The sequence below is a fragment of the Anolis carolinensis genome, chromosome 3, assembly GCF_035594765.1.
Source record: "Anolis carolinensis isolate JA03-04 chromosome 3, rAnoCar3.1.pri, whole genome shotgun sequence".
Lineage (NCBI taxonomy): Eukaryota > Metazoa > Chordata > Lepidosauria > Squamata > Dactyloidae > Anolis > Anolis carolinensis.
In genome coordinates this window covers 74,520,346-74,546,853 of record NC_085843.1, presented here as the reverse complement: position 1 = coordinate 74,546,853, position 26,508 = coordinate 74,520,346, and the positions used below count along the sequence as shown (strand labels likewise).

The 26,508-nt window shown below is 38.6% G+C and overlaps 1 protein-coding gene across 12 annotated transcripts in view; it reads left to right on the top strand.

Moving 5' to 3' along the window:
* Positions 1–26,508, top strand: part of tiam1 (TIAM Rac1 associated GEF 1) — a 289,209-nt gene that overhangs the window by 248,894 nt on the left and 13,807 nt on the right. For all 12 annotated transcript variants that reach the window (XM_008107611.3, XM_008107615.3, XM_008107610.3 and 9 more), the window contains 6 exons: positions 7,518–7,621; positions 20,230–20,409; positions 20,863–20,931; positions 21,916–22,041; positions 23,765–23,873; positions 25,371–25,550. In XM_008107611.3, the coding sequence (XP_008105818.2) occupies positions 7,518–7,621; positions 20,230–20,409; positions 20,863–20,931; positions 21,916–22,041; positions 23,765–23,873; positions 25,371–25,550 (768 nt within the window). The remainder of the gene's footprint in view (positions 1–7,517; positions 7,622–20,229; positions 20,410–20,862; positions 20,932–21,915; positions 22,042–23,764; positions 23,874–25,370; positions 25,551–26,508) is intronic.

Sequence of the window (26,508 nt, the reverse complement as noted above, 5' to 3'; positions counted from 1 at the left end):
GAGGACAGGAGAAGACAAGTAGGGCAGTGAAGCCTGATAGCTATACAACATCGGATTCATCCTGCAAACATCTGTATCATCCATACAGCCTGGAAAATTCCCAGCAACCCAGTGATTCCAGCCATGAAAGCCTTCGACAACATATATTGAAATATATTGAAATAATATAAATTGACATAGTCTACATGCATAATGTTTGTATGAAAGGAACAGCCCTTATTTGTAATCACTTATCTTCCTAATTTTCTGCTGCTACATTCACCATTTATTGTCCATCTTCCCCGCTTCTCCAGTTCCTTTTAGGAAAATTATTGTAAAGCAGTTACGTTCACAATCTAAAATGTTTTTGAATATGAAGTACTTATACTTCATTTTTTTAGGATGCAATAAATTGGTAATGAAAGATTAGTCATAAACAATATAATGAATGGGATGTAAATGGAGCATGAACCACATTCTAAATTTAGATAGTAGTTGCAGAAGTATATAATATTATTAAATAGACAGAATTTTTCGGCTAGGACATATGCACAATAAAAGCTGTCTGTGGTAGTTCATTAAGACTCAAATGAACAATTGCTTTCTGTCTGGGACTGGTGTCTACTGCAGGAAGCAGATTGTAGAACACTTTTCCTATACCAGGAAAGAATGCCCAGATAACTGTTGTGAAGTATTTGTTAGCATATTGGTGATAGCATGCGTTTTCACATGGTTTTAGAGAAGCTATTTTTCATAAGCAAAAGCTATTTAGGGAAGGATACATGATGCTTAAATTTTAAAAAATCTCAGTGAAGATTTTAGGTACCTAAAGAAGGTGGTTGATCTGAGTATTTCTAGAGCTTCAATACTTTATACATTTTGGGGTTATAGTTTAGCTCTAAATGTAATTATTTGGTAGATGTGCATTATTTGAGTGATATGTGATGAAAAAATTCAATATTCAATGGTTCTTGGTAGCTCTGTTTTGCCCTCTTCAACTAAACCCCTAACATCAATTTGTTTTGTAACCAATTTCCTTTGCTATCCCAGTGCATCACACAAATGGTTTCTTGGAACTGTGGAGAACTTTGGGACCTTCTCCAGTTTAGCAGCTTTGGTGATTTCCCTACTCCAATACATGCTCCAGCACACCAAACCTGCTCCCTTTCATTTCCTTTTTGTCCACCACAAGATGAGCAGCTTTCAGAGCCTTTTCCTCTTTTCCACATGACTGAATAGCCTTTTCCTTGTACCTGTTTTCTGTTTCCCCTTTCTTGCTCTTGCTTTTAACCTCCCCCCCCCCCCCCCGACAGATTTCTGTTTGTTTCTTTTCCTTTTATGGCATCAAAGCTAATTTTGAGCACTATGTTTCTTGTGGAAGGAAAGTCTCTCACTCTGATGAACATTGCCAGTATTTGTTTCACTGGGTGGAGACACATTGTTAACTTTATTTGTATTTGTCAAGGTTTCATGGCTTCAGTTATGAAGAACCAAGTTTCCCATCTTAACCTTTATTGTTGGACAAATTCTCTCCAAGCAGCAAGTCAAGAACTCAATACTTGATGTCCTCCTAATTTGAAGCCTCTATACGTGGTGTCCTCTTTGTTTGAAGAATTTTCTTTTTCAAAGAACCAAACACCAAAATACTTCAGTGGTAACTTTGCTTCTTAGTAGGACCATTGATACGTTTGATCTCTTTGTTTCCATAGCCAGAAAGTCTGTGATAGGTGTGGGTTCAATCCCTCAACCCACTGACATCTTCATCATGGGAAATAACATCTTCTCCCCTAACTCCAGAAGATCTATCTCTTGACCTTTATAGGGGACTTCAGATTCTAAGAGAGAAATTCACCTCTCTTGCTCATTCTTCTCATCTGACCATTTCAGTTAAATATTATTGCACTCTGACTCCTAATTACTCTCCTTCATGGAAGTATTCCTCACTTCATCTTGTTTTAGCCTGTATTTCTTGTGCCAGTATGATTTCAGTTGAGTTGCTCTTTGCTGTGTCCCCTTCTGACCCAACAGCCTTGGTATTGCAACTGCACTTGCATTTCCATTGCAGCTTGACCATCAATCAGATACAGTGACTTTGGCACTTCTTCTCATACTTATTCTAATATTTATTCTACAGTCACTTCTTTACCTACTTAGGTGTTTGGACGCTCTGCTGCACTTTCCCCAATAGAAGCCCCTTTTGTATATGCTGAATTAAGTCAACAAATGGCCAGGTTGTTTGGTATACAAGTGTCTCATTCTTCACCTCTTTTTACTGACCCGCTTTTTTGAAAATTTAATGTGTAAGGCACAACAGCAACTATGGTGCCTTTGTTTTCGACAACATTCATCAAACCTGAAGTAAGACAGCATCCTTATCTCTTATTTTTCACACATTTCAGAGAGGTTATGTAGTTCAACAGGAAGGAGCTGTTTCTTATTTAATCATCCAGCCCTAAACTTCATTGCAGTTGAGGCATCCTAGGGTAAGAATAGCAGGAAATGGCATCCTGCACCTGTGAATAAAGACAGCATCTTTGACTGTCACTACCACTTTTCTGATGCTTTTGGAATTCAGATGGTGAAATATGGCAACTTTTCCACGTGCCAGTAGTTCTTTGGAAAGGACAGTTTTGCATTCCTTATGTGCCTGATGAGCAGAAGGTTGGGCACAGTTCAGCAAGAGATTACAAACTGCCAGTGTGTAACCTTTTGCTGAAATTTCTATTGCTGGTGTAACTCAGATGCCTGGTTCAGACTGAAGACCTTCATTTTGATGGAGAGGGTCTCTTCAGTGCAAATATGGATGGAGGCCATGGACTATATTTTATAAGTGAGATTAAGGCAAAGAAGATGGGTTGTTGTATGTCTTTCGGGCTGTGTGGCCATGTTCCAGAAGTATTCTCTCCTGACGTTTCACCCACATCTATGGCAGGCATCCTCAGAGGTTGTGAGGTATGGATAAACTAAGTAAGGAAAGGAAAGAATATATATCTGTGTAAAGTCCAAGGTGTGGCAAGAGTCCTTTGTCATTGGGAGCCAGCATTAATGTTTCAGTTAATCACCCTAATTAGCATTGGAGATGTTTTGTCCCTTAGAATCATAGAATCATAGAATAGTAGAGTTGGAAGAGACCTCAAGGGCCATCTAGTCCAACCCCCCGCTAAGAAGCAGGAAATCGCATTCAAAGCACCCCCGACAGATGGCCATCCAGCCTCTGCTTAAAAGCCTCCAAAGAAGGAGCCTCCACCACGGCCCGGGGGAGAGAGTTCCACTGCCGAACAGCCCTCACAGTGAGGAAGTTCTTCCTGATGTTCAGGTGGAATCTCCTTTCCTGTAGTTTGAAGCCATTGTTCCGTGTCCTAGTCTGCAGGGCAGCAGAAAATAAGCTTGCTCCCTCCTCCCTATGACTTCCCCTCACATATTTGTACATGGCTATCATGTCTCCTCTCAGCCTTCTCTTCTGCAGGCTAAACATGCCCAGCTCTTTAAGCCTCTCCTCATAGGGCTTGTTCTCCAGACCCTTAATCATTTTAGTTGCCCTCCTCTGGACGCTTTCCAGCTTGTCAGCATCTCCCTTCATCTGCGGTGCCCAAAACTGGACACAGTATTCCAGGTGTGGTCTGACCAAGGCAGAATAGAGGGGGAGCATGACTTCCCTGGATCTAGACGTTATTCCCCTATTGATGCAGGCCAAAATCCCATTGGCTTTTTTAGCTGCCGCATCACATTGTAGGCTCATGTTTAACTTGTTGTCCACGAGGACTCCAAGATCTTTTTCGCACACACTGCTGTCAAGCCAGGCGTCCCCCATTCTGTATCTTTGATTTCCATTTTTTCTGCCGAAGTGAAGTATCTTGCATTTGTCCCTGTTGAACTTCATTTTGTTAGTTTCGGCCCATCTCTCTAGTCTGTCAAGATCGTTTTGAATTCTGCTCCTGTCTTCTGGAGTGTTAGCTATCCCTCCGAGTTTGGTGTCATCTGCAAACTTGATGATCGTGCCTTCTAACCCTTCGTCTAAGTCGTTAATAAAGATGTTGAACAGAACCGGGCCCAGGACGGAGCCCTGCGGCACTCCACTTGTCACTTCTTTCCATGATGAAGACGACGCATTGGTGAGCACCCTTTGGGTTCGTTCGCTTAGCCAATTACAGATCCACCTAACCGTAGTTTTGTCTAGCCCACATTTTACTAGTTTGTTTGCCAGAAGGTCGTGGGGGACTTTGTCGAAGGCCTTACTGAAATCTAGATATGCTACATCCACGGCATTCCCTGTATCGACCCAACTCGTAACTCTATCGAAAAAAGAGATCAGATTAGTCTGGCATGACTTGTTTTTGGTAAATCCGTGTTGACTATTAGCAATGACCGCATTTGTTTCTAAGTGTTTGCAGACCACTTCCTTAATGATCTTTTCCCCTTGCCTGGGGGCATCCTTGAAATCCATTGAAATCCACAAGCATGTGGACAACTTTAACAGAAAGGAAGAAACCATGAAAATGAGCAAAATCTGGCTACCAGTATTACAAAACTCCAAAATCAAAACAGTAGATGGGAACCAACACTCTGAGGGCTTGACTGAACAAAGGATGCCCCCAGGCAAGAGACAAAACATTTTCAATGCTAATTAGGGTTATTAACTGAAACATTAATGCTGGCTCCCAGTGACAAAGGACTCTTGCCACACCCTGGACTCTACACAGATATATATTCTTTCCTTTCCTTACTTAGTTTATCCATACCTCACAACCTCTGAGGATGCCTGCCATAGATGTGGGCGAAACGTCAGGAGAGAATACTTCCGGAACATGGCCACACAGCCCGAAAGACATACAACAACCCTGTGATCCCGGCCATGAAAGCCTTCGACAACACAAAGAAGATGGGATTTGTTGTTCTTTCTCAACACTGTTATCAGCACTCTTCCTCATAACAACATTTTCATATACAAGATCAACATTTCCCATAATAAGCTCCTGTCAATTTTCTCAGTCCCTTCGTCATTAACACGTATCCTCAAAATAATTTTCTTGATATTCAAAGCAGGATCTGTTGTCGTATTTTCTTGTACCCAAGTTTCCCTTACAATCTAGGATTTTGGAGTCATATCATCAAACTCTCCAAGACTGTATTTTCATCTCAACATCTGACATATAACTGTCAATCCTTGGTTCTAACTGCCATGTATTTAGGTTCTGCTATAAAGATCAACTGTGTGCCATCTGTCCTTATTTTCTTACTTTCAAGAGCTCTTGAAGAAATTTCCACCTTACTACCTATGGAATGCATAATAGCTTTTTGCTACTAGAAAAGTTATGAATTAGAAAAAATGGGATAGAAATGAATTATTATTATTATTATTAATAATAATAGTAATAGTAATAATAATAATGTTTCTAGGTATTTTACCACCCTAAAACAAGACATTTTCGATTTCATAGAGGTAAATCAGTATATTTTACCTCAAGAAGTTCACACAATCACTTTGAGTATCATGCTTTCCTTTCTACAGCAAAGCAGTTTGTTTGGCACCATATAGTTAAAATGCTCTCATATTGTGATTCACAAACATCACTTTAAATTTCTGCACTTTGCAAGTACAATACCAAGAACCAGTACAAAGTATTTATCTTCAGCTTTTCAGTTCCCCTTCCAGTCTTCAACGAGTATTCAATAAGTGCATGGCACTTTCTCAAAATTTGAGGAATAGAATTTTTTATTTGACATCTTCAGAATTGTTCTTTTCTTAGTTCAGCCCACACAGAAACTCAGAATGCAAGAGCTTATTAGGCCTCAAGGCACCTGTCATGACCTTCTTTATTGGGCAGATTGCCACAACCTCTTCCTGGGAATGGTTTTCAAACTTTGTGACTTTGAATGACAGCTAATGTCTGCTTTCTGTATTGTGGAGCTTACTGCACAAGTCCACAAGAAATCACTGGTTGTTATAGAAGAATTTACGCATAAACATGTTTGACATTCTCAGAGTATTAAAGGTATTGCAAGTATGTGAGAAACTAGTAATTGGTTTTACATTCAACATGGAATCAGGCATTACAGTAGAGTCTCACTTATCCAACACTCGCTTATCCAACGTTCTGGATTATCCAACACATTTTTGTAGTCAATGTTTTCAATATAGTGTGATATTTTGGTGCTAAATTCATAAATACAGTAATTACTACATAGCATTACTGCATATTGAACTACTTTTTGTGCCAAATTTGTTGTCTAACATGATGTTTTGGTGCTTCATTTGTAAAATCATAACCTAATTTGATGTTTAATAGGCTTTTACTTAATGCCTCCTTATTATCCAACATATTCACTTATCCAACATTCTGCTGGCCCGTTTATGTTGGATAAGTGAGACTCTACTGTATAACCAAAAAGAGAACAACAGGAAGCATTGCTTGTATTGAAGCAGAGTGATGGTTTCCCAGCATTTCCTCAGAGATGTTGGCCAGATTATTTCCCATATCACTTCCCTCCAATTTCTATGCTACTGAGTACATTTGGAGCTTCTGTAGGATAATTCAGATGGTAGATCTTTAAATAGCCTTGCTGATTCTTGTCTCAGTGGAGTACATATAATTCTGTTTCACACTGGATCCTCTAACCCAATGGTTCTCAACCTGTGAGTCCCCAGGTGTTTTGGCCTTCAACTCTCAGAAATCCTAACAGCTGGTAAACTGGCTGGGATTTCTGGGAGTTGTAGGCCAAAACACCTGGGGACCCACAGGTTGAGAACCACTGTTCCTCTCCAATCTGGAATAGAGTTTGTCACTCTCAACTCTCTGTACTTGATGGCATGGGAGTCATTCAGTTTGGATACAATGTGAACTGAGGTTCTTTATGCGTTCTGTAAGTCCTCCCTCCAGAAGCCTCATGGAAATTGTGTTTTTGCAAATTTACTGGACCTCGTCAGCTTGCTCCAGTTCACTGTAATATTAGGTTTTCTTTTTTCCATGTAGTGAACAGAGGGAGGCATCATTTTTTCTTTGAATCTAACTGGCTGCTGTAGAAGCTCATTGGGGATCTGTCTTGTTTCTTTGTTGATGGAATATATTATTTTCCTCATTTCTAATATTCTGAAATCTCTGTAGGACATTATGACAGCCTATGCACATTTAAATTACTTCTTGGAATCTATACTGCTCTGTGTGCTACTGCAAATAAGGACTTTAATCTTACTCAGGCATTCAAAAATATTAATGCAATGTGTGTTACCTACTTCCCATCCCCTAGCACTGAATGCAGATATTGCTCAGCCCCACCCTCTTACCTGGCACCTGCAGACTCAGTAGGAATGCCTGTGGGGAATCAGTTAACATAAATGTTAATTTAGTGTCCATTTAAGAACAATTTGAATGTTGACGTAGGGTTTCAGTTAATTGTGATTTCTCTGTCACTGAACTGTGTTGCAGTTGTGGGTCTGAGGAGAGTAAAAGTAGTTTTGTTTGCTTGTGATATTATTTGTGGTGTTCAGATCATGAAATGTTACTCAGACCATTTTTTTATACTTGTTTCTCATTCTGCAGGACACTTTCTCTGCAGTGATCAAGACAGCTGTACTGAGACAACTCCAGAAGACACAGAAATGCACACCTTGGAGTCCTCCATCGAGGGTGATAAAATCAGCAAGGTGTGAAATTTTTAAACCCACATTGTAAATAGCAGAATCGCTGCAGGCTTGAACCCTGCTGACTTCACAGCTATGTGCGTTGAGAACATTTTTTTCAAGATAATGTTGATCTGAGCATTTTAAAAAGGTATTTATGTATGAAATGTGAGAAAACCAACTAAACCCAACCCATTGGATCCCCTTTTCCAATCACAGATGCATAGGGTATGGTATATATTTTTGAATTATTTTATTTTACACCCTGTATTTTTCTTGATAATGGATCTCAAAGTGGTTAAGAACATACTTAAAAATACAAATTGAAAACAGCACAAAGCCAAAATAACATAAATATAAGATTTAAAACAATTAAACAATTTATCAATTAAAATATTTATATTCATTAAAAGTCCATATACAAACCCTTAGAAACAGTGCCACAGAGCACTGAAAGCTCAATCCTAGTTGGTTTGTAAAAGCTTGGTGACAAAAAGCCAGGACAGAGGCTGTTTAGCGAAGGAGATCCGAAGTCTGGGAATATCTAACAAGAAGGCCCTCTCCCTTCTTCCCACCAAACAAGTCTGAGAAGTCAGTGGGCTAGAGAGAAGGGCCCCTCCCAATGATCTCAGACCCCTAATGGGCTCATGCAGGGAGGTACAGTCCTTCAAATAACCTGGAAAAAACCATATAAGCCTTTATTGGTCAAAAGAGTAATTTGAATTGTGCCTGTAAATGGATTGGCAGGCAATGATCTCTTACAACTTGAGAGTTGTGTGCTTGTAGTCATCCCCAGTAAACAACTTGACTGTAGCTCTTTGGACCAGCTGAAATTTCTGAGCACTTTTCAAAGGCAGATGCACATTGAGCTCATTACAGTAATCCAAATGGGATGTTAGCTAGGCACATGGGTAGATATGACTTCTCCAGGAATGGGCCCAATTGGCACATTAACTTTAATTTTGTGATAGCACTCCAGGTCACTGTGGAAACATGGGACTCTAGGTCAGAGCTGAATCCATGAATACCCCTAAACTGCAAATCTGCATTTTAAGGGGAGTGTAACCGCATCAAACACAGGCTGAATTCCTGTTCCCCAATATGCCTTTCAGCTTACCGGGAGCACCTCTGTCTTGTCTGTGGTACATTTCAAAAATTGTAACATTGAGAAGTGATTGCAGAAAGTGGAGCATTGAAAAGTGATGCTATTTATGCTGTTGAATCTCATATAGTAAAGCTTATGCTTAATCTTTTCATCATGTCCAAGCCTGTCTAAAGAGCACACCTACGTTCACACATACCTGACATACCACATTCATGCATGCTGTCTCTGTCTCTGTCTCTCTCGCTCTGTGTGTGTGTGTGTGTGTCTGTCTGTCTCTCTCTCTCTCTCACACACACACACACACACACTTTAATTCTTAAATGATTGGTGCTTTGGTTTTCAGTTCCGATGATGATGATGATGATGATAAATATTATTCAATTCTAAGACTCACTCTCTCTCCCCCCCCCCCCATATAAACATCTCTAAAAATTGGAGGCATCTTAGGATCGCTGGTGATATATGTATAGATATAGATATAAAGATGTAGAGATATATATATATATATATATATATATATATATATATATATATATATATATTCTGTTGGCGGTACTCAAATTAGTGTGCATCTTATAATTGATGATATCTTAGAATAAAAGAAATGCAATAATAATAATGATAATAATAATAATAATAATAATAATAATAATAATAATAATAATAATAATAATGGGTGCCGTGCCAAAAGATCTCAGCCGGCATTTGGAAACAATAGACATTGACAAAATCACCATCTGCCAACTGCAAAAGGCCACCCTATTGGGATCTGCACACATCATCAGAAAATACATCACACAGTCCTAGACACTTGGGAAGTGTTCGACTTGTGATTTTGCAAAACGAAATCCAGCATATCTATCTTGTTTGCTGTGCCATACAACGTCGTTGTGTTGATAATAATAATAATAACAGCAGCAATAGCAATAATGGGCTTATCATATACAGAAGTGTATGCTATTAGAGCCCCCAGTGCCCCCGGTTGTGCAGTGGGTTAAACCGCTGAACTGCTGAACATGCTGACCGAAAGGTTGACAGTTCGAATATGAATAGTGGGGTGAGCTCCCGCTTTTAGCCCCAGCTTCTGCCAACCTAGAAGTTTGAAAACGTGCAAATGTGAGTAGATCATTAGGTACCACTCTGGTGGGAAGGTAACAGTGCTCCATGCAGTCATGCCGGCCAAATGCTCTTGGAGTCATTTATGGACAACGCCAGTTCTTTGACTTAGAAATGGAGATGAGCACCAACCCCCAGAGTCAGACACGACTAGACTTAATGTTTACCCTATGCTGTTAGTATCTTGAACAGTTTACATGGTGGTATCCTAAATGAAAACTTATTCCAGACAAACAGTCTTCAACTGAAGCAAATTGCAACCTTTCTGTTAAAATAATTAATTGCTGCTTATTAGCATATGAGGTTGCCAGTTGTGAGTGTATGTGTGTGTTAGCTTTCTGTGCAGTTTTCTCCCTGTGGAAATGAGATTTCTTTGAAGGTGCATGAACAGAAAATATAAAGTGACTTTGAAAGAGCAGTAACTTCAGCTGATACAAAAAAAAATATCTTACCCTGAATGTCATTTCAAGGGTGCTTTAAAGTTGAACCTGAAAACACTGAATGTTTGTAGTCCAGAAACTACAGCATTCTTCTCATAATAAAATTATCCTGAATTTTGAGTTCTGTGGAGCTCTTCTGTATTTTCTGCTTTGTGCCTCCAGTATTTCCCCACCACAGTTTAATTACAATTTCTGCCTGAGGGCAGATTAATACTATGACTTTCTTTGCACAAATGTCCCTTTTGGAAGGAAAGGCTTTGTATTCTACACACATGTCATACTTGGTGAACATATTAATTTTCATTAATACAAGTCAGGAAACTTCATTTGATAGTATAAAACCTGGATGTGTCAGATGTTAGGATACATTGCTCAACTAATATAAAAACCATACTCAAGTACAAAATCTATCTTGTGGAAGGTGGCTCTGAGTTGTGAACGAAGGCACAAATTATGCTGTGCCGGTATCATAGAGGAAAGGAAGGAAAAAGCACTTGGCTACTGATTTCCTGACTCTGTCATACAAGCCTTTCCTTTGATAGCTGCTACTAGAGACTGGATGTCAGTTAAGCAGAAGATATTCCCAGGCTCAAGGCAGCTGCAAAACTTACATCAGCTCCTAAAACTCAGATACTGAGCTCATATGTTATGCAGAAGGCTGTTGAAGTTTGCACTCTGGTTTCCTGGAGAACCAATTATAGTAAGTGATGCTGTGGATTTTTCTTCTCTTTTAAAGAAGGATAAAAGGAAACACTATTTATTTTGAAGCATGTAGATTTTAAATCTTTAGGTATGGTCTGTTCTAAAAGGGTACAACTAATTTTTATCAATAGGTACAACTGGAGAAATACATTCCTAAAGTACCTACCAATGCTTGTGCTTTATCTAGATTCCTAAATTTTGCAGAAATTGGAGTAACATCTTCCTTGATATAATTGTTTTTAATTGTTATTTTCAGTTACATTTAGCATGTATAAAGATGCCTTTTAAGGTCAATGTACAATTAATTTTAAAAAGAGGCTTAATGGTTGGTCATCTTAACTACATGAAACAAAGCATGCATCATTTATGACCAGTTTGCTTTAACTAGCACAGTCATTAATTGCCACAAGGCTTAAATGCACTACCTATATTAGCAGTCTCATACACAACTGCACTATAAGGAATAAAGAATTAATTAGTTGTAGTGACAACATTCATTTATATAAATGGAAAAATCATTTATTTGACATGCACTTAACTGACCTTAAGTATGCTATGTATGAAGACAATCTTCTTTTAAGTCTTTCTTTTAAAAGATTTTAAAGTGATATTTTTAAGAGAAATTCACTTAAGAATTAATATATTGCCTATAATTTCTAATGCATAAACTAAAAGACATCCTCTACAGTGATATTCTGTAGAACACACTATTAAACCCCATTTCAGAGAGAGATTTTTCTATATTCATGTTTTTAAATACTCAAATGCTAAAAATCTACATGAAAACATTTGCTTAATTTTTTTACGTTTAGTGGAAGACATCCTTGAAAAACGTGATTTCTATTTTACTCTTATAAAATGGTTTTAGTATTATATTTCCATAGGATTCGATCACATTTTAATGCTTTTGACAACATGATCATGTTTGCTGTGTGCAGTGCATTAATCTAAAACAATATTTCTGACTGCAACTATATTGCATATGTTGCACAGTTAGTATCCTTAGGACAATTTAGCTCATACATTCCCTTCGCTTTCATAACATACCAAAAAGTCTCCTATCTTGCTTGTCCTATATGTGTCTCCATCAATTAGTCAAACACACACAGACACAAAGAAAACTCAATCGGTCTTACAGATCTTTCCTTCCAAGCTACATTGAAGGAATCTCACAGGAGGCAATCAAGGCAATGGATATTGCAGATCCGCTAAGGGACTGTTTCTCAAATCAGTTCTTGGCTTAGTTTCAATTCTTAAAGAGTAGCCCAATCTACCTCATTTAGACTATGTTATTTGTCATATGTACAGTTTCCATATAGGAGAAATTATTCGCAAATGGCTAACCTTGCTGATCTTGGTCTACTAGGAGGGCAACAATGTGGGAGTAAAAATATTTAATTCCAATATTTTGTTAACCACCATGGATTTAATAAGCAAAGATGTGCTCCCTCTGGTTTTATTCAGTGCCTTTTAGGGCTGCTTGCTGTGCCACGAAATGGAGCTATGACAACAGGGAGTAAGAGAGTTCAGGCCAAGCAGCAGGAGGGAAGGAAGGCAAGCAGTAGGGTGCCAGCAATCAGGAATGAGATAGAGATGGCAGTGGCAAAGCAGGCAAAAGGGGCAGGATAGAGAGTGAGCACTCCACTTCCTGCTGCTTCTCCTTATGTTGCCCCCTCCCCTCTCCTATTTTTCTCCGGGATTTTGCATCCCAGAAGTTGGGGACAGGTATGACTCACTACTTGGCAATGCCTGCCAGGGGGAGAGAGTTGCTAGTAGCAGCAGCCTCCTTCTTTCAAGCTTCTCCCTGCCACTTATGCATGACATTATCTGCTTTGAACTGGATTATATTAATCTATACTGCCATATAATCCAGTTCAAAGCAGATAATCTGGATTTTATATGACAGTATAGAAGGGGCCTCAGAGGCTTCTTGTTTGTAGGGTTGCCATAAGTCAGGCCTGCACAACCTGTGGCTGTTCAGGTTTTTGGGATTCCACAACTTCCAGAAAACCTATCTAGCTTGTCTAATGGTCAGGAATTCTGGGAGCGGAAATGCAAAACCTGGAGGGCTGCGGATTGTGTAAGACTGCCATAAATTGAAGATGGCATGATATCTCATAGCAGATATCATGCTCCACTAGGTCCTCTTCTACACTGCCATATGAAACCCAAATTATTTGTTTTTAATTGGATTATATGGCCATGTAGAGTCATATATAATCCAGTTCAAAGCAGATAATGTGGATTATCTTCTTTGATAATCTGGATTATATGGCAATGTAGAAGGGCCTAGGAGAAACATGCCTTCTACTCCACAGATGTAAGAAGGAAAGTGTAGTGAAAATTTCACAAAGCTCTTCATGCTTGCCTTCCTCATTTTATTTGCCTTTCCATTTCTCTCACTAATCTCTAAAATGTTAGCACTGCTTCTTTAAGCGCAAGTGTTTCTTTTTGAGGCAACATGAAGCAAATAGCAGTCACATAGAGGCTGAAGAACCACTTAGACCAGTGACTCTCAATCTGGCGTCCCCAGATGTTTTTGGCCTACAACTCCCAGAAATCTCAGCTAGTTTACCAGCTATTAGGATTTCTGGGAGTTGAAGGCCAAAAACATCTGGGGACCCCAGGTTGATAACAACTGACTTAGATTGTTCACTTGAGGGTTAAATGTGAGAAGGAGATGTGTGCATGAATACATGATCTGCTCCAAATGCCCCCATCTGTATAGTTCATGCTGAGGGAGAACAGTTTGATGTCTTCTCACTATTTTCAATGCTCATATGAGCAGTCTGCATCATCTTAAGGAAAACATATAGAAGGCGACCCACATAACCTTAGAGAAAACATATTTACATTTGGTCAAATGACTGTTCAAGAAGCCAAGTCAGAGTAAGGGCGGGATGTAATTTAGCTTTACCAATCATCATATAGGGCTCTGTGATTGTCTGCATGCCATTGACAAGAGGCATATTATTTCATATTTTGTTACTATGACCAGGCTGTGGGCCATGCTTCATGACATCACTCTAAATGGTGATGCCCTACTTTTTACTCGTTGTCGATCAAAATGGAATGGGTTAGATTAGAGAAGGTTTAAATGTCCTATGGGTCTTAAAATTAAAAATAACTAAGAAAGAAAAGTGTGTGAATTATGTTCTTTGCAGCAGTAGTGAAATTGGAATATTATGTGCAGCTGGTAGTTTCCTTTGCTCTTAATTCAGGCAACCATCTCTTGAAATTGACATTAATTAGCGTGTGATCAGCACACAGAGTGATGATTACTGTATGTATAATGGCATTTCAATAGTTAAAGTATGTCAAGCCTACATATTTTTATTTTTAGCAATAATTAAAGCACAGTAAAATGATTGTTTGGACAATGAAAATATTTAGCCCATTTTCTCTAAAGCTGTTGGATTTCATGGCTTTTTAATTGGCAAACTGCTATATTTCGTTGACATTTTAATATTCTCGTACAGTACGGGTTGCAGCCAATCAGCTTTGCCGAACCACAGGCAATAGACATTTATTTTCCTCTGGGGATTTTGCCTCTTCCTTTCAAGTTTAAGCTGTCCTTGCTTGAGTTCTTTTTTGAAAGGGAGAATTAAGAACCCACTGCAGCTTAAATCTGAGAATTTCATTCTTACTGACTCGATTGAGCGCGGGAGGTCTGAAGGGAAATACGGTAGCTATCCTTTCTCATTTACATGCAGGAGGGTAGTGAACAGCTTGCAACACTGACATGGAGCGAGAAGATTTTTTTTCCTGTTTGGTTAAGTGGGTCAATAAATCTGGATTTGGTTCTTTGTTTGGGTTGCTGGAAATGGCGAATAATGGAATTATCAGTGCAGCATCGGTTTGATGGTGTCAGTTCTTTGGAGAGTTAAACGTAAACCCAGAAATGAAGGCAGTGGGAGCTTCTGATTCTCTTCAGCGTATGCTTCATTTGGTGAGATCTAACCACATAGTACACACAATGAGAATGTTTGCACTTGAAAGAAATGGTTGCCTAAGGTTTCCAAATAACATTGAGTGATTCAAAGTTCTTGCTTTGAATACCCAGTATTCTGGGTCACCAGGGTATTAAGAAGAGAGGAGGGAATGGCTGAACATTATATCCAACTGACAGCAAATACTTCGTAAAAATTATATTAGTCTGCTTTACAGTTGGATAGTGTTGACTCTCCTTGGAGAATGGTTTTTATTATTGCATGATAAGTCTTTTCTTAACAAATTGGTGCATGCAGTTTTGCAAACTATTATCTCCAGTAAGCCTAAAAATGCTAATTATGGTCACCAAAAGTGAACTGAGATTTAGATAGGACCATCTTAAGCATTTATTGTTTCACAGTAAATTAATAGATGTTGGGTGTGTGCTTTTTACATCTGATCTATTTTTGAAGAAAGTACACTTATGTTAATATGAAAGCTATATGATTAAGAAAGTCTCCGGTAGAATAAATCATATGAAGGTGTCAGCTATTGTAGCTCTCTCTCTCATCTTGCAATTGAATTTGGGAGATCTTGAAATATGCTAAAAGATCATATATTGTTCCCTTTAACATTTAATGACATGCATTTTTTCTTGAGATAGAAAAGTGTGTAAAACTTTGGAAATGATATTTTACATGATACATGTACAAATAAGCCCATAACGCTAAACACCTTTAAGACTACATGTATGTTTTGATGCTCTGTATATAGAATCCCGCAGTCATTTGGATCCTTTATGTGTGACCACTGCAATTTCTGCATTTGGGGTGGTCTTTTTCCCAAGCAATCCTAACTGTAAGAACTGTAGTAATTGTGTCTGTTGGCCCCATGTGGCAATGCTAATTCCCACAATTGGCATGTCTGTCTAATCCTTGCTGGGTTGTAAGCCTCATAGCAGACCTTTGTATCTGTAGTGGGATACTGGACTGAACACCCAGTTGTACATTTGAAATTAATGATACACAGAACAGTAAGGTTTTCCCTGTATTTCATTTTATTTTTTGGAAGACATGTACTTTAGATAATGAAGATGTTATCACGGATTATTTGCATAGATTTTAATGAATGGCTGCCAGAGTAAAAGTAATATGAAAATCTCATTTATTGTGTATGATGGTCCTGAGTTTCAATATAACAGTTATTTGTAAATTATTACTGTGTGCCTTCAAGTCATTTCTGACATCATGACTTCAAGGCAAAGCTATCACAGGATTTTCTTGGCAGAATTCGTTTGGGCATGGGAGGCTGTGTGTGTGTGTGTGGGGGGGGGGGCGGTTGGCCTTGCTTTCCTTTCAGGCTGAGAGAGCGACTTTCTCAAGGTTACCCAATTGGTTTCAATTACTGAATGGGGATTTGGATCTCACAGTGTCCTAGGCTCTAAATGTAATCCAAATAGATTTTAGGTTCTGGAAAAAAAAACACCACTCTGCCTTTGTAACTTAATAGCAATAAAATCCACAAATTGAAGCCTATAAGAATTGGTGTGGGCGTGAATCCATCTCTATTTGGCATCATGCACACCTATATGTCAACAATATAAAGAAAGGTTTTCACAACCTATAAGATTTACACTGAGATAAGCAATTTTGGTTTGTTGATAACAATGGCCAAATCCTGAAATTGTCATATGATACATTCTAGCAGAAGGAGGTAGAAGGAGGGGCTTATAACTGAAGGGCCCTCTCTGTGTTGAAAGTTCTTGTCCTTATCAGAATTGTTAAGATGTGGGTAATAGATAGTCAGCATAACTTACAAGGTGTAAGTAGAGTCCTAGATCGTTTCCTAAATCCCTGAAGGATCCTCTACTTAAGTGGTTTTTAAAGTGTGCTCCACTGAGTCCTTGGGGCTATGGGAAGCACACTGAGGGGCTCCGCACCTCCCTCCCCTCCAAGCGCATGCAGTGGGAGCTTTCTCTCCTCCCTCATCTTAGCGTGGTGGTGGCTTTCCCTCATCTTTTTGCTCCTCCCCCTCCAAGTACACAAGGTTCCCGCCGCCAGGGAGGGAGGAGTGAGGGAATGAATGCGGACCCAGAAAGGAAGGCATCACCTGAAGGGAGGGAGACCTTGCTGAGGTGGAAGGCAAGATCTCTCTCAGGCTGCATGGCTAGGCCTCCTTCTCGCTTCTGCCAGAAGCCATTTATTTATTTATTTATTTATTTGCAGTATTCATATTCCGCCCTTCTCACCCCAGAGGGGACTCAGGGCGGATCACATTGCACACATATAAGGCAAACATTCAATGTCTTAACATAGAACAGAGACAGAGACAAACGCAGGCTCCGAGCTGGCCTCGAACTCATGACCTCTTGGTCAGAGTGATTTGTTGCAGCTGACAGCTGGCTGCTCACCAGCCTGCACCACAGCCCGGCCATGGCGGTAGCAGCATTGTCCTCCAAGGGCACAAGCCCATTCTGCCGTGCCCCCTTGCTGCCCAGACCCCATTCCCTGCACCACCTCGCCATGCAGACCCTTTCCTCCATGACTCCTTGCCATGCAGACCCTTTCCCCATGTCTTATTATTATTATTATTATTATTATTATTATTATTATTATTATTATTATTTCATTTCTATCCCTCCTTTCTCCCGTGGGTAGGATTCAAAATGGCGTACAACATATAAAATTCATACAATACATTGAACAGCAATACATAATCAATTAAAACATCATATCCCAATTAAAACCCAAGTAAGATATCAAATAAAACAATTTTAAAACTTACAAGCACCATATTAAAGATATCCATAACCTCTAGCTACTGAAGTTATTTGTCAAGTATTATCAAAAAATTTATCAAATTGGCCGTGCCTATTTTCTTGCTTCCAGAACCCTATTTCCTTCCCACCTCTCAGGGAATGCTTGGATTGTGGTTTTACTGCATGGCAGAAGGGGATTGTACTGTATGGCCCCTGGGGTTTCTCCTAGTACTATTATTATTACAAAGGCTGGATGGTCATCTATTGGGGGTCATTTGATTGTGCTTTTGATTGGGGGTTGGACTGGATGGCCGCTGGGGTCTGAAATGCTGTTAAGTTTATGTTGGTTAAAACTGTTCTTCATTTTTAATATTGTATTGTTCTTTTTTCCCTTATGCAGCGTTCATAGGAATTTGTTCATGTTTTATTCAATTAGTTCACACAAATACTCTCCATCAATCTGCCACTGGCCCAGCCCATCTGTTAAATTTTAAAACATCACGTGTCAAAAAGTTTGCCCATGTCTGATATATATACATTACATATAAAATATAATATAGAAACATTTCTTGGGGCTCTATGTTTTGCTTCAAAAAGGGCTCAGTGGCTGAAAAGGTTTGAGAACTGCTGCTCTACTTTATATGCTTTTAATGTTCTGGAAAGAGCAATTACTGGATTAAGGGGATCAGTGGATCCTTATATGATCAGCTGGTTAAGTAGGATACATTGCCTTGGTTTTGAGAACTGGAGCCAGAAGTGTATCTTTCTCCTTATTCCCTGAGTCATCAGGATGTTTTATGCTTAACTGCCCAACTTATATTTAGTGGCAACTTTTTCAGAATATTCCACACACATCCTTCATTTTAAATTTAATTTGCTCTCATTGAAACATAATCAATTTCAGATTTAATATACGTTACTGTATTTATTTTACATTCATTACAGTTCAATCAGAAAGTGATTTTTATTTCTTGCAACCCCTCTTAAACAAAAATCAACCACCTCCATTTCTATAATCATGTAATCTCTCCCCCCCCCACCAACGTATATATCCAATTACTGTCAGCATCATTCAAAAGGTCCTCAAACGCCTGATCCAGGCACATGTTCTGGCCTTCTGGACTGACAAGGCCTTGGCAAAAGCTACAAGAGTATATCCCTCCAGAAATGGACAGAGGCATGTCTGTAGATCCAAAAATACTATTTTGTTCTCAGGGACGATTGGAGAATGGATATTTTGTGTTAGAAATAAAGTTGAATCTGCAGTGTCTTCAGAATTAAAGCATTTTTCAGTATGTTATTCCAAAGTTTTTAATGGTGATGATTGAGTTGTGGTTTCTGACTCTTAGGTGAGGATAACTGTTTACCCCCACATGTTGTAACATGGATGCCAGCATTCAATCATATGCTAAACCCTGGTGAATTGAAAGTCATATTATTGAGCATACATTGCCTTACTGATTTTAAAATAGATGCAAAATTGAAATACCACTTGATATATGCATGCGTCAGTCTCCTACATGTTCATGCCAACACAATGGAAATAGATCTGCAGTGGCAATTTGCCATGAGGGCAGGGAGACACTTGAACTACTTGGGCAATGGGCATGATATGGGGCATCTACAGAGTGTGTGTTGTCATTTAAACCCTTCATCAAAGGACCACCCACAATATGTCTTTCCTAATGTAACTTCACATCATACAACCCTAATATTTCAGATCAAATAGATGAAAAGAGATCCACAAGAATTAACTTTTTCAATGTTTAAGAATTGACAGCAGTTTGACAGCAGTGTCAATTTCACCAGAAGGTTAGAGGAATATGGCATACATTAAAACTAGTTGCAATACCAGATAATGTAATATTCCTTTTATGAATTTAGAATATAGTTTAGTTAGTTATTAAGGCTAGATTAATGAATGAATCCAGATACTAAATTAGAACTGTTTGAAAAATTCAGTATTTTGTGAAAGCTAAATTTGCTAGTACAAGACTGGTTTTTTTGTTTTTGTTTTTGTTTTTTTTAGGAGTAGTTACTGTTTTCACATTAGAGATATAGTTAGTATAAGACTGCAACTTCTGGATCTGGTGAGGACAAACTTGGTCTTCTAGCAATTGTTCAAACACAGCTCCTGATGGCTGGAAACAAGTCTAGCAAATTTCTAAGGATAATGGGCATGTGAAGCTTTGATATTTGAACTGGCTGTCTCTGTGTAATACCTGAATAATAGCTCTGCAATTAAGGATAACATTGTGCGACGTTTATGAAATTATGCTGATGCAGCAGTTAGCAAACATTCAAAATGGGATTTTTAGTATGATTTACTGTATTTTTAATATTGTATTATATTACTTCCTTTAGAAGATGTCAGCTGTAATTTGTGTAACTCCAAGCCAATTGTATTCTTCTGGTATGTGATACAACACATCATATTTTGCTTCAGTAGTCTATAGTAATTTGAACCTATTTAAACCTTTAAATAGATTTTAGCTTAACTTGAACAGTGCTATAGAACTATAATGGTGACTTTTCATCCTGGAAATAATAACCAGTTTGTATTTTTTATTTTATTTTAAAGAGTACAGAGCAGGTTGCTGCTTTTTGTCGCAGTCTTCATGAAATGAATCCCCCAGACTCTATTGTGACGCCTCAGGAATTCACTGGACCTCAGCAAGCCACTATGAGACAGCTAACCGACGCCGATAAGCTACGCAAAGTTATATGTGAACTCCTTGAAACAGAGCGCACATATGTGAAGGTAAGCTAAATGAAATTCACACTAGACATATTTAAAAGGTATATTTTTAAACAGCATTGTTCATATAAGTAGTCACCCTAATAAGTTACACAGCCAACCAATGTCCTTGGGTAGTGTGCTGAACCTTTTAGAGACCGAGTGCCAAAACTGCAATCCAAAACTTGCTTTAAGGCAAGCCAACAAGCAAACGAGCAAGGGGAAGGGTCGGGAAAAGGGGGGCGAGGGGGGCAGCACTCATGCCAGGAGATAGGGTGCTGCGTGCTCCTTCTGACACATGTGCCACGTGTTCGTCAACACTGCCCTAGGGTGTTCCAAGTGCACTGGGTTTGCAGTATTCTTGTTTGCACTCAATATCTGATATAATTCAAGATACCGTGATGATAGTTTTAATTTTATAGTGTCTAGAAACTTGTAAGGAAATGCTGATAAAGTAATTTTCCCTTTCTTACCCAGGACTTAAATTGTCTAATGGAGAGGTATCTGAAGCCTCTGCAAAAGGAAACCTTCCTCACTCAAGAAGAGGTATGGTACCACTTGCATGTTACTATCCAGAAACAATTTTTCACTGTCATTTTTTAAAGAAAAATATGCTCTGGGTCAAACTACATTTTAAACCATCTCTAGGTAAACTGATTGGGGAAGATGGAAATAGTCCAGTCCAGCACATCTGGAAGTGAGGAAAGGTGTTGGATCCTTCAGCAAAAGGAAGCCAATGCTTGGTATTTCCGCTACTGAAGATTTTAAAAAGAACCATTTATTAACTACTTGGCTGGATTCAAAACTTAGAAAGAAAGAAATTGACTGATGTACTGTAATTCTTTGATTCTAAAACGCACACCCATAAAACATATCTCTGAAAATGGGGTGCATTTTAGAATCACGGATGCTTTTTATGTACATAAAAAAACTTTATTTTCTGGTGGTGGTACTGAAATTAGTACCTGCCTACAGTCAATGGCATCTTCTATGTCATGGCTAGCACAGCAAGTTGAACCACCAGCTACTGACAATCGTGTCGATCAGAAGGTCAGCAGTTCAGACCACAGGTCGGGGTGAGCTCCCCCCATCAACCCTAGCTTCTGCTTACCTAGCAGTTCAAAAACAGCAATGTAAGTAGATAGTACTGCTTCAGCGGGGAGGTAAAGGGTGTCCCTGAAAAATGTGCCAGCAAATTTGCTCAGGAAGGCGTCCATGGACATCAGCCTCCTCAGCATGGAAAATGGAACGACAGCACCTCCCCATGGCTTAGTCAGGCACAGCCTCCAGATGCCAGAGATGAAAAAGCGCAAAGCTTTGCCTATGCATTGTCTGTCTTTGTTATTGTAACAGCATTGAATGTTTGCTTTGTATGTAGTCTGTAATCCGCTCTGAGTCCCCTTGGGGAGAAAGAGAAGAATATAAATAAAATATATTATTTCCTTAGAAATGAAGAAATATGGCATTTTGTCAGGTATTTTGTAAGATTTTCAACCTGCCTTGATGATATTTATTTTTCTTTTTTACCAGCTTGATGTTCTTTTTGGAAATTTAACTGAAATGGTGGCATTTCAAGTAGAATTTCTGAAGACCCTGGAAGATGGAGTGAGGTTGGTTCCAGATTTGGAAAAGCTTGAAAAGGTTGATCAATTTAAAGTAAGCTTTTAAGATTTTTGCTGGAGATTTCAAAATTTTACTGATGTTTAAATGACTCAACAATAATAAAATGCCTGAACACCTGTTTTTACGGCAGCATCAATTACATAAGTTCTGTTTACAGTATTTACGCTCTTCATCTGCCCATCAGAATTTCATGTAAAGTATCAGTTTGTATCAAAAGGGTTGCTATACTTAATCAACACATGTGCATTATAGTGTTCCCTTGCTACTTTGCGGTTCGCTTTTTGCTCCCTTGCTGTTTCGCTGATTTTTTAATAAACTCTAAAATAATATAATAAATCATAAAAAATTATGATTTACAGTGGCGGTGGTTTCAGTCGGGTGCGGGTGGCAGGGCAGAGAAGGAGCCAAAACGGAAGAGGGAGGAGAAGGAGGCGGTGCCATGTTCCCCTGCCTCTTTCTTCCCTTCTTCCCTTCCTTCCTTCCTTCCTCCCTTCCTCCCTCCATCTCTCCCTCCCTCCCTCTTTCTACTTCCTTCCTAAGGAGAAGCCTAGCGTCCCTACTTCACAAATTTTCACTGGAATGTAATCCCTGCGATAAGTGAGGGAACACTGTAATTGTAAGTGCCTGAAACTCTAGTTTAAGTTAATGTAACCTAACACACTTCTCCCTCACAAATGCTCCTGAAATGCATATTCCATTTTTCTCCTGATGATCAAGCGATACCTTTTATTATCCTTCTCTCTTCTGTTGCCAAGACTTGTATGTCATCTAAAAGCAAACAAACACACACAAACAAAAAAGTAGTAAAAACAAATGGCAAAGAAACATGTTTAGAAATAATGCTTAAGCATTGCAGAGGCACTGCTTTAGGGCAAAATGAATACATGGATGGTCTAGACATATTTGTCTTTGCAGTTTGAATATAAATTATTCTCAGTTTCTTATTGTCAGATGATCCTCATCAACAGGATAGCTGTACATTGTAAATGATCCCCAGGTTTGAGTTTCTTTTAGATCTCTGCATTAAATAAATAATGTCAGTCTAGCTGAACTCAACTCTGTCTTTGTAAAAGTGTCTGAAAGTGGCAGGTGATACTCTGTTGCTATGCAAAGTATATAGAGATGTCCACATTTCCAATTATAATAATAAAATAATAAAACTTTCTTTTTATCCCCCCCATCTCCCTGAGGGAGCTTACAACAAAAAATTGGCAAACATTCAATGCTCCAAGTTTGGAGGCAGGAAGATATTCTATACTGAGATACCTTTCTCCTCCAGAAATGGAGATGCTCATTTGCCTCCCCCCAAAATATCTGAGCAATGCCAAGATTTTCTGTCATGAAAAACTCCAGTCATATGTTCAGACAGAAAAAGTTAGGTAGACACTCATATCATTTCTTCCTTAAAACACTCTTTGGAAGAGAAAGAAAAGTTCCCTCTTATCCACCCAAAATTATTGGTAACAGGATTTAAAATGAATTGATAGTTAAAATAAATTGATAGTTAAAATAATTCTTTGGCTTCTAAACTAAAACACAGAGTGCTGTGAAGAAACATCTTAATAAATGAATACATTATACTTACATGCCACCTTTCTCTCAGAGTGAGAATAAGGCAACTTCCAAAAACAATAAATTAAAAAAACAGAAAAGTTAAAAAGATAAGTAAAACATCTGTTCTACACTTTTTAAAAAAAGACTGATGAAATGTCGCTTAATTAAAATATACCCTAATTTCACATTCTCTCAATCCTAGAAAGTGTTGTTTTCCTTGGGTGGATCCTTCCTGTATTATGCTGACCGTTTCAAGTTGTATAGTGCCTTCTGTGCCAGTCACACAAAGGTTCCAAAAGTCCTTGTGAAAGGTAAGTGACACACTGTTTCACAAAACTGTTTTTTTTGTAACCTTTAAAATTGGCAGATGTAGTTGGTTTTGGGCTGTCTTTGTTGAGTTCATATATGTCTAAAGAATATTTTATCTTAGCCTAACTTTCTTTATTTGTGAAGGTGACTTATGTATTTAATAGATTTCCAAATAATAATTAACAAAAATATATTTGTGTAAATTCTGAAGTATTGCCGCCTATACTGTGTTTGATTTTCTACCTTTACATTTGGTAAGATAGGAATAAAGGAACTTCTAAAACTTCAAACACCAGTGCTCTTCATTTTGTAAATAATGTAACTCACCATACAAATATGTGTTTTTAACCTTTGTGTCTTTTGGATAAACTGCTTTATTGTTAATCCATTTAAGCTCTCCATGTTTCTGTATTCCAAGTTTATTAACAACCTGAGGCTATTTAATTTAATAATATATGTAGTAACACATGCAGAACTGTGTTTGATCAAGTGATTCATACATTAAAGACATCTTGTTTGGGTAGATTCTTCTCCCAACAGCTAGATAGGAAGGCAGTCCCAGCTTTCCAGTTTCCATGGAAGTACATTTTGATAGCTGTCTACAAAATTATCCATACACAGCAGCTTCCTTGAAATGTTTATATGCACAAGACATCATAGCTGTATGACCTGTATTTCTATCAAGATTAACTTGTGAGTTAATACTTAAGAATACTTAATATGGGTAGAATACACAGCCTAGAATACACATCCTGTGTAGGCTGGTGAGTGGATCAAGGTTGCATTGAATACCAGCTGGGAAACATCAAGGAAGCAGAGGGAGACTGTATGCCAAGTCATACTATCGGTCCATTTTAGGGCATCTGCACTTACTTGGTTGTCCAGAATTTCAAAAAGAAATATTTCCCAGCTTTGCCTAAAATTGTGTTGATTATAACTGGGATCTTACACATGCAAACTCATGTGCTCTGCCAATGAGGTATAGCTCCTCACTCCTCTATGGAACAAGGCTGGGGAAAGAAAGGAGCCTGGTGTATATAACATGGTCTGATGTTACTGCCAATAAAGTTGCATACTGAACTCTTCAAACGCTCTAAGTCACAAAACCTTTTTTGAAATGGCTTCCAAGTTTATACCAGCTGATTCCATTTTAAGGCTATCGTCATCATAAAACAAATTGAATTACATGTTCATGAATTACATATTCTTGGTTGATTTCTAGGTATGTTCATGCTGTCTCTTTAACTCCTTACAGTTTGAGGTTGTTGTAATTATTGTTGTTATGACAGTTGATAAAGACTATCCCTCTAGAAATCATGTATGAGAACCACAGTATAAAGTAATCTTTAACAATATTAGTCTGATCCCTAACTGGTATAGTTTTCTCCACATGGACTATTTTCAAACAGAGAGCAGATAAGCAATAGGATAAATCTGTAATAAGGGTCAAGTGTTTGATAGCATCTTAAGATTTTCTTTTATCTTTTTCTCTCATGCAGCTAAGACTGATACAGCATTTAAGGCTTTCCTGGATGCTCAAAATCCTAGACGGCAACACTCATCAACATTAGAGTCGTATCTTATCAAACCCATCCAGAGGATATTAAAGTATCCTCTTCTTTTGAAAGAACTCTTTGCCCTCACTGATGCGGAGAGTGAAGAACACTATCACCTGGATGGTAAGTTGTTCTCTTTGAACATCAGCATTAATGCATGCTATGTTTTCATTTTTTTTAAAGCAAGCCATCCTGTAGGTAATGTATTATGAAGTCAGCTACATTGGTAATATTTGAAAGAATATCTTTAAAAAATATGGAAAACAATGCACTTGAGGAGAGAATGCTACTGGAACATGTCCATACAGCCTGAAAAACTCACAGCAATGCAATGCACTTGAAACTTCTCTCAATCCCTGCTGATATAGAGCTTGGGTGGGATAAGGGGATGTTTACTTGCGTGATTCAGATGTGCTAAAGTCATTCAACAGTACAGAAAAATGCGGTCAACCCACTGTGGAAACAGAAGGGCCCATTTTTGCTGCAATATGTAAAGGATTTCTTGACAACTTGCCGAACATTCATATCCCTCCTCCCTCTGTCCTGTCCTTTTTACTATCACCCAGGTTTGCATTGCCACTCAAAGGCTTATTGTACCTCTTTCAGGATTCTGTCTGGAAATGACCATGTTGCTCTGCTCCCTAAGAGAGCAAATACAGGGCCACAATAGGATACTTTGTTCTGTAATTACCATGCACCCTTGGGTAGTCACGCAATTACTTCACAGCTTGCTGAACATTCATTTTTGAGTGCATTATTGATCAGACAAAAAGTGGGTTAATCGAGCATGTACAGTTCTATAACATACATTGTTTAGCTATGCAAGTGGATGGCATTTGTCAAAAACAAAATATGCACAGCTGGCATGCCGAAGTACCAAGGGGACTACAGGCAAGCCGATCCAACTTTCTTTGCCAGTCCTTCCCACACTGTGTTCAGCATCAGCTGACATTCCCAACCAGTCAATAATCATGGAACAGAATAGATGGAAAAACTGAAACAAGAGGATGCTGCCTCTATAACTAACCAGCATAGCACATACATTATGATGTTGCATATGGCACTTCTAACAATTAGCATC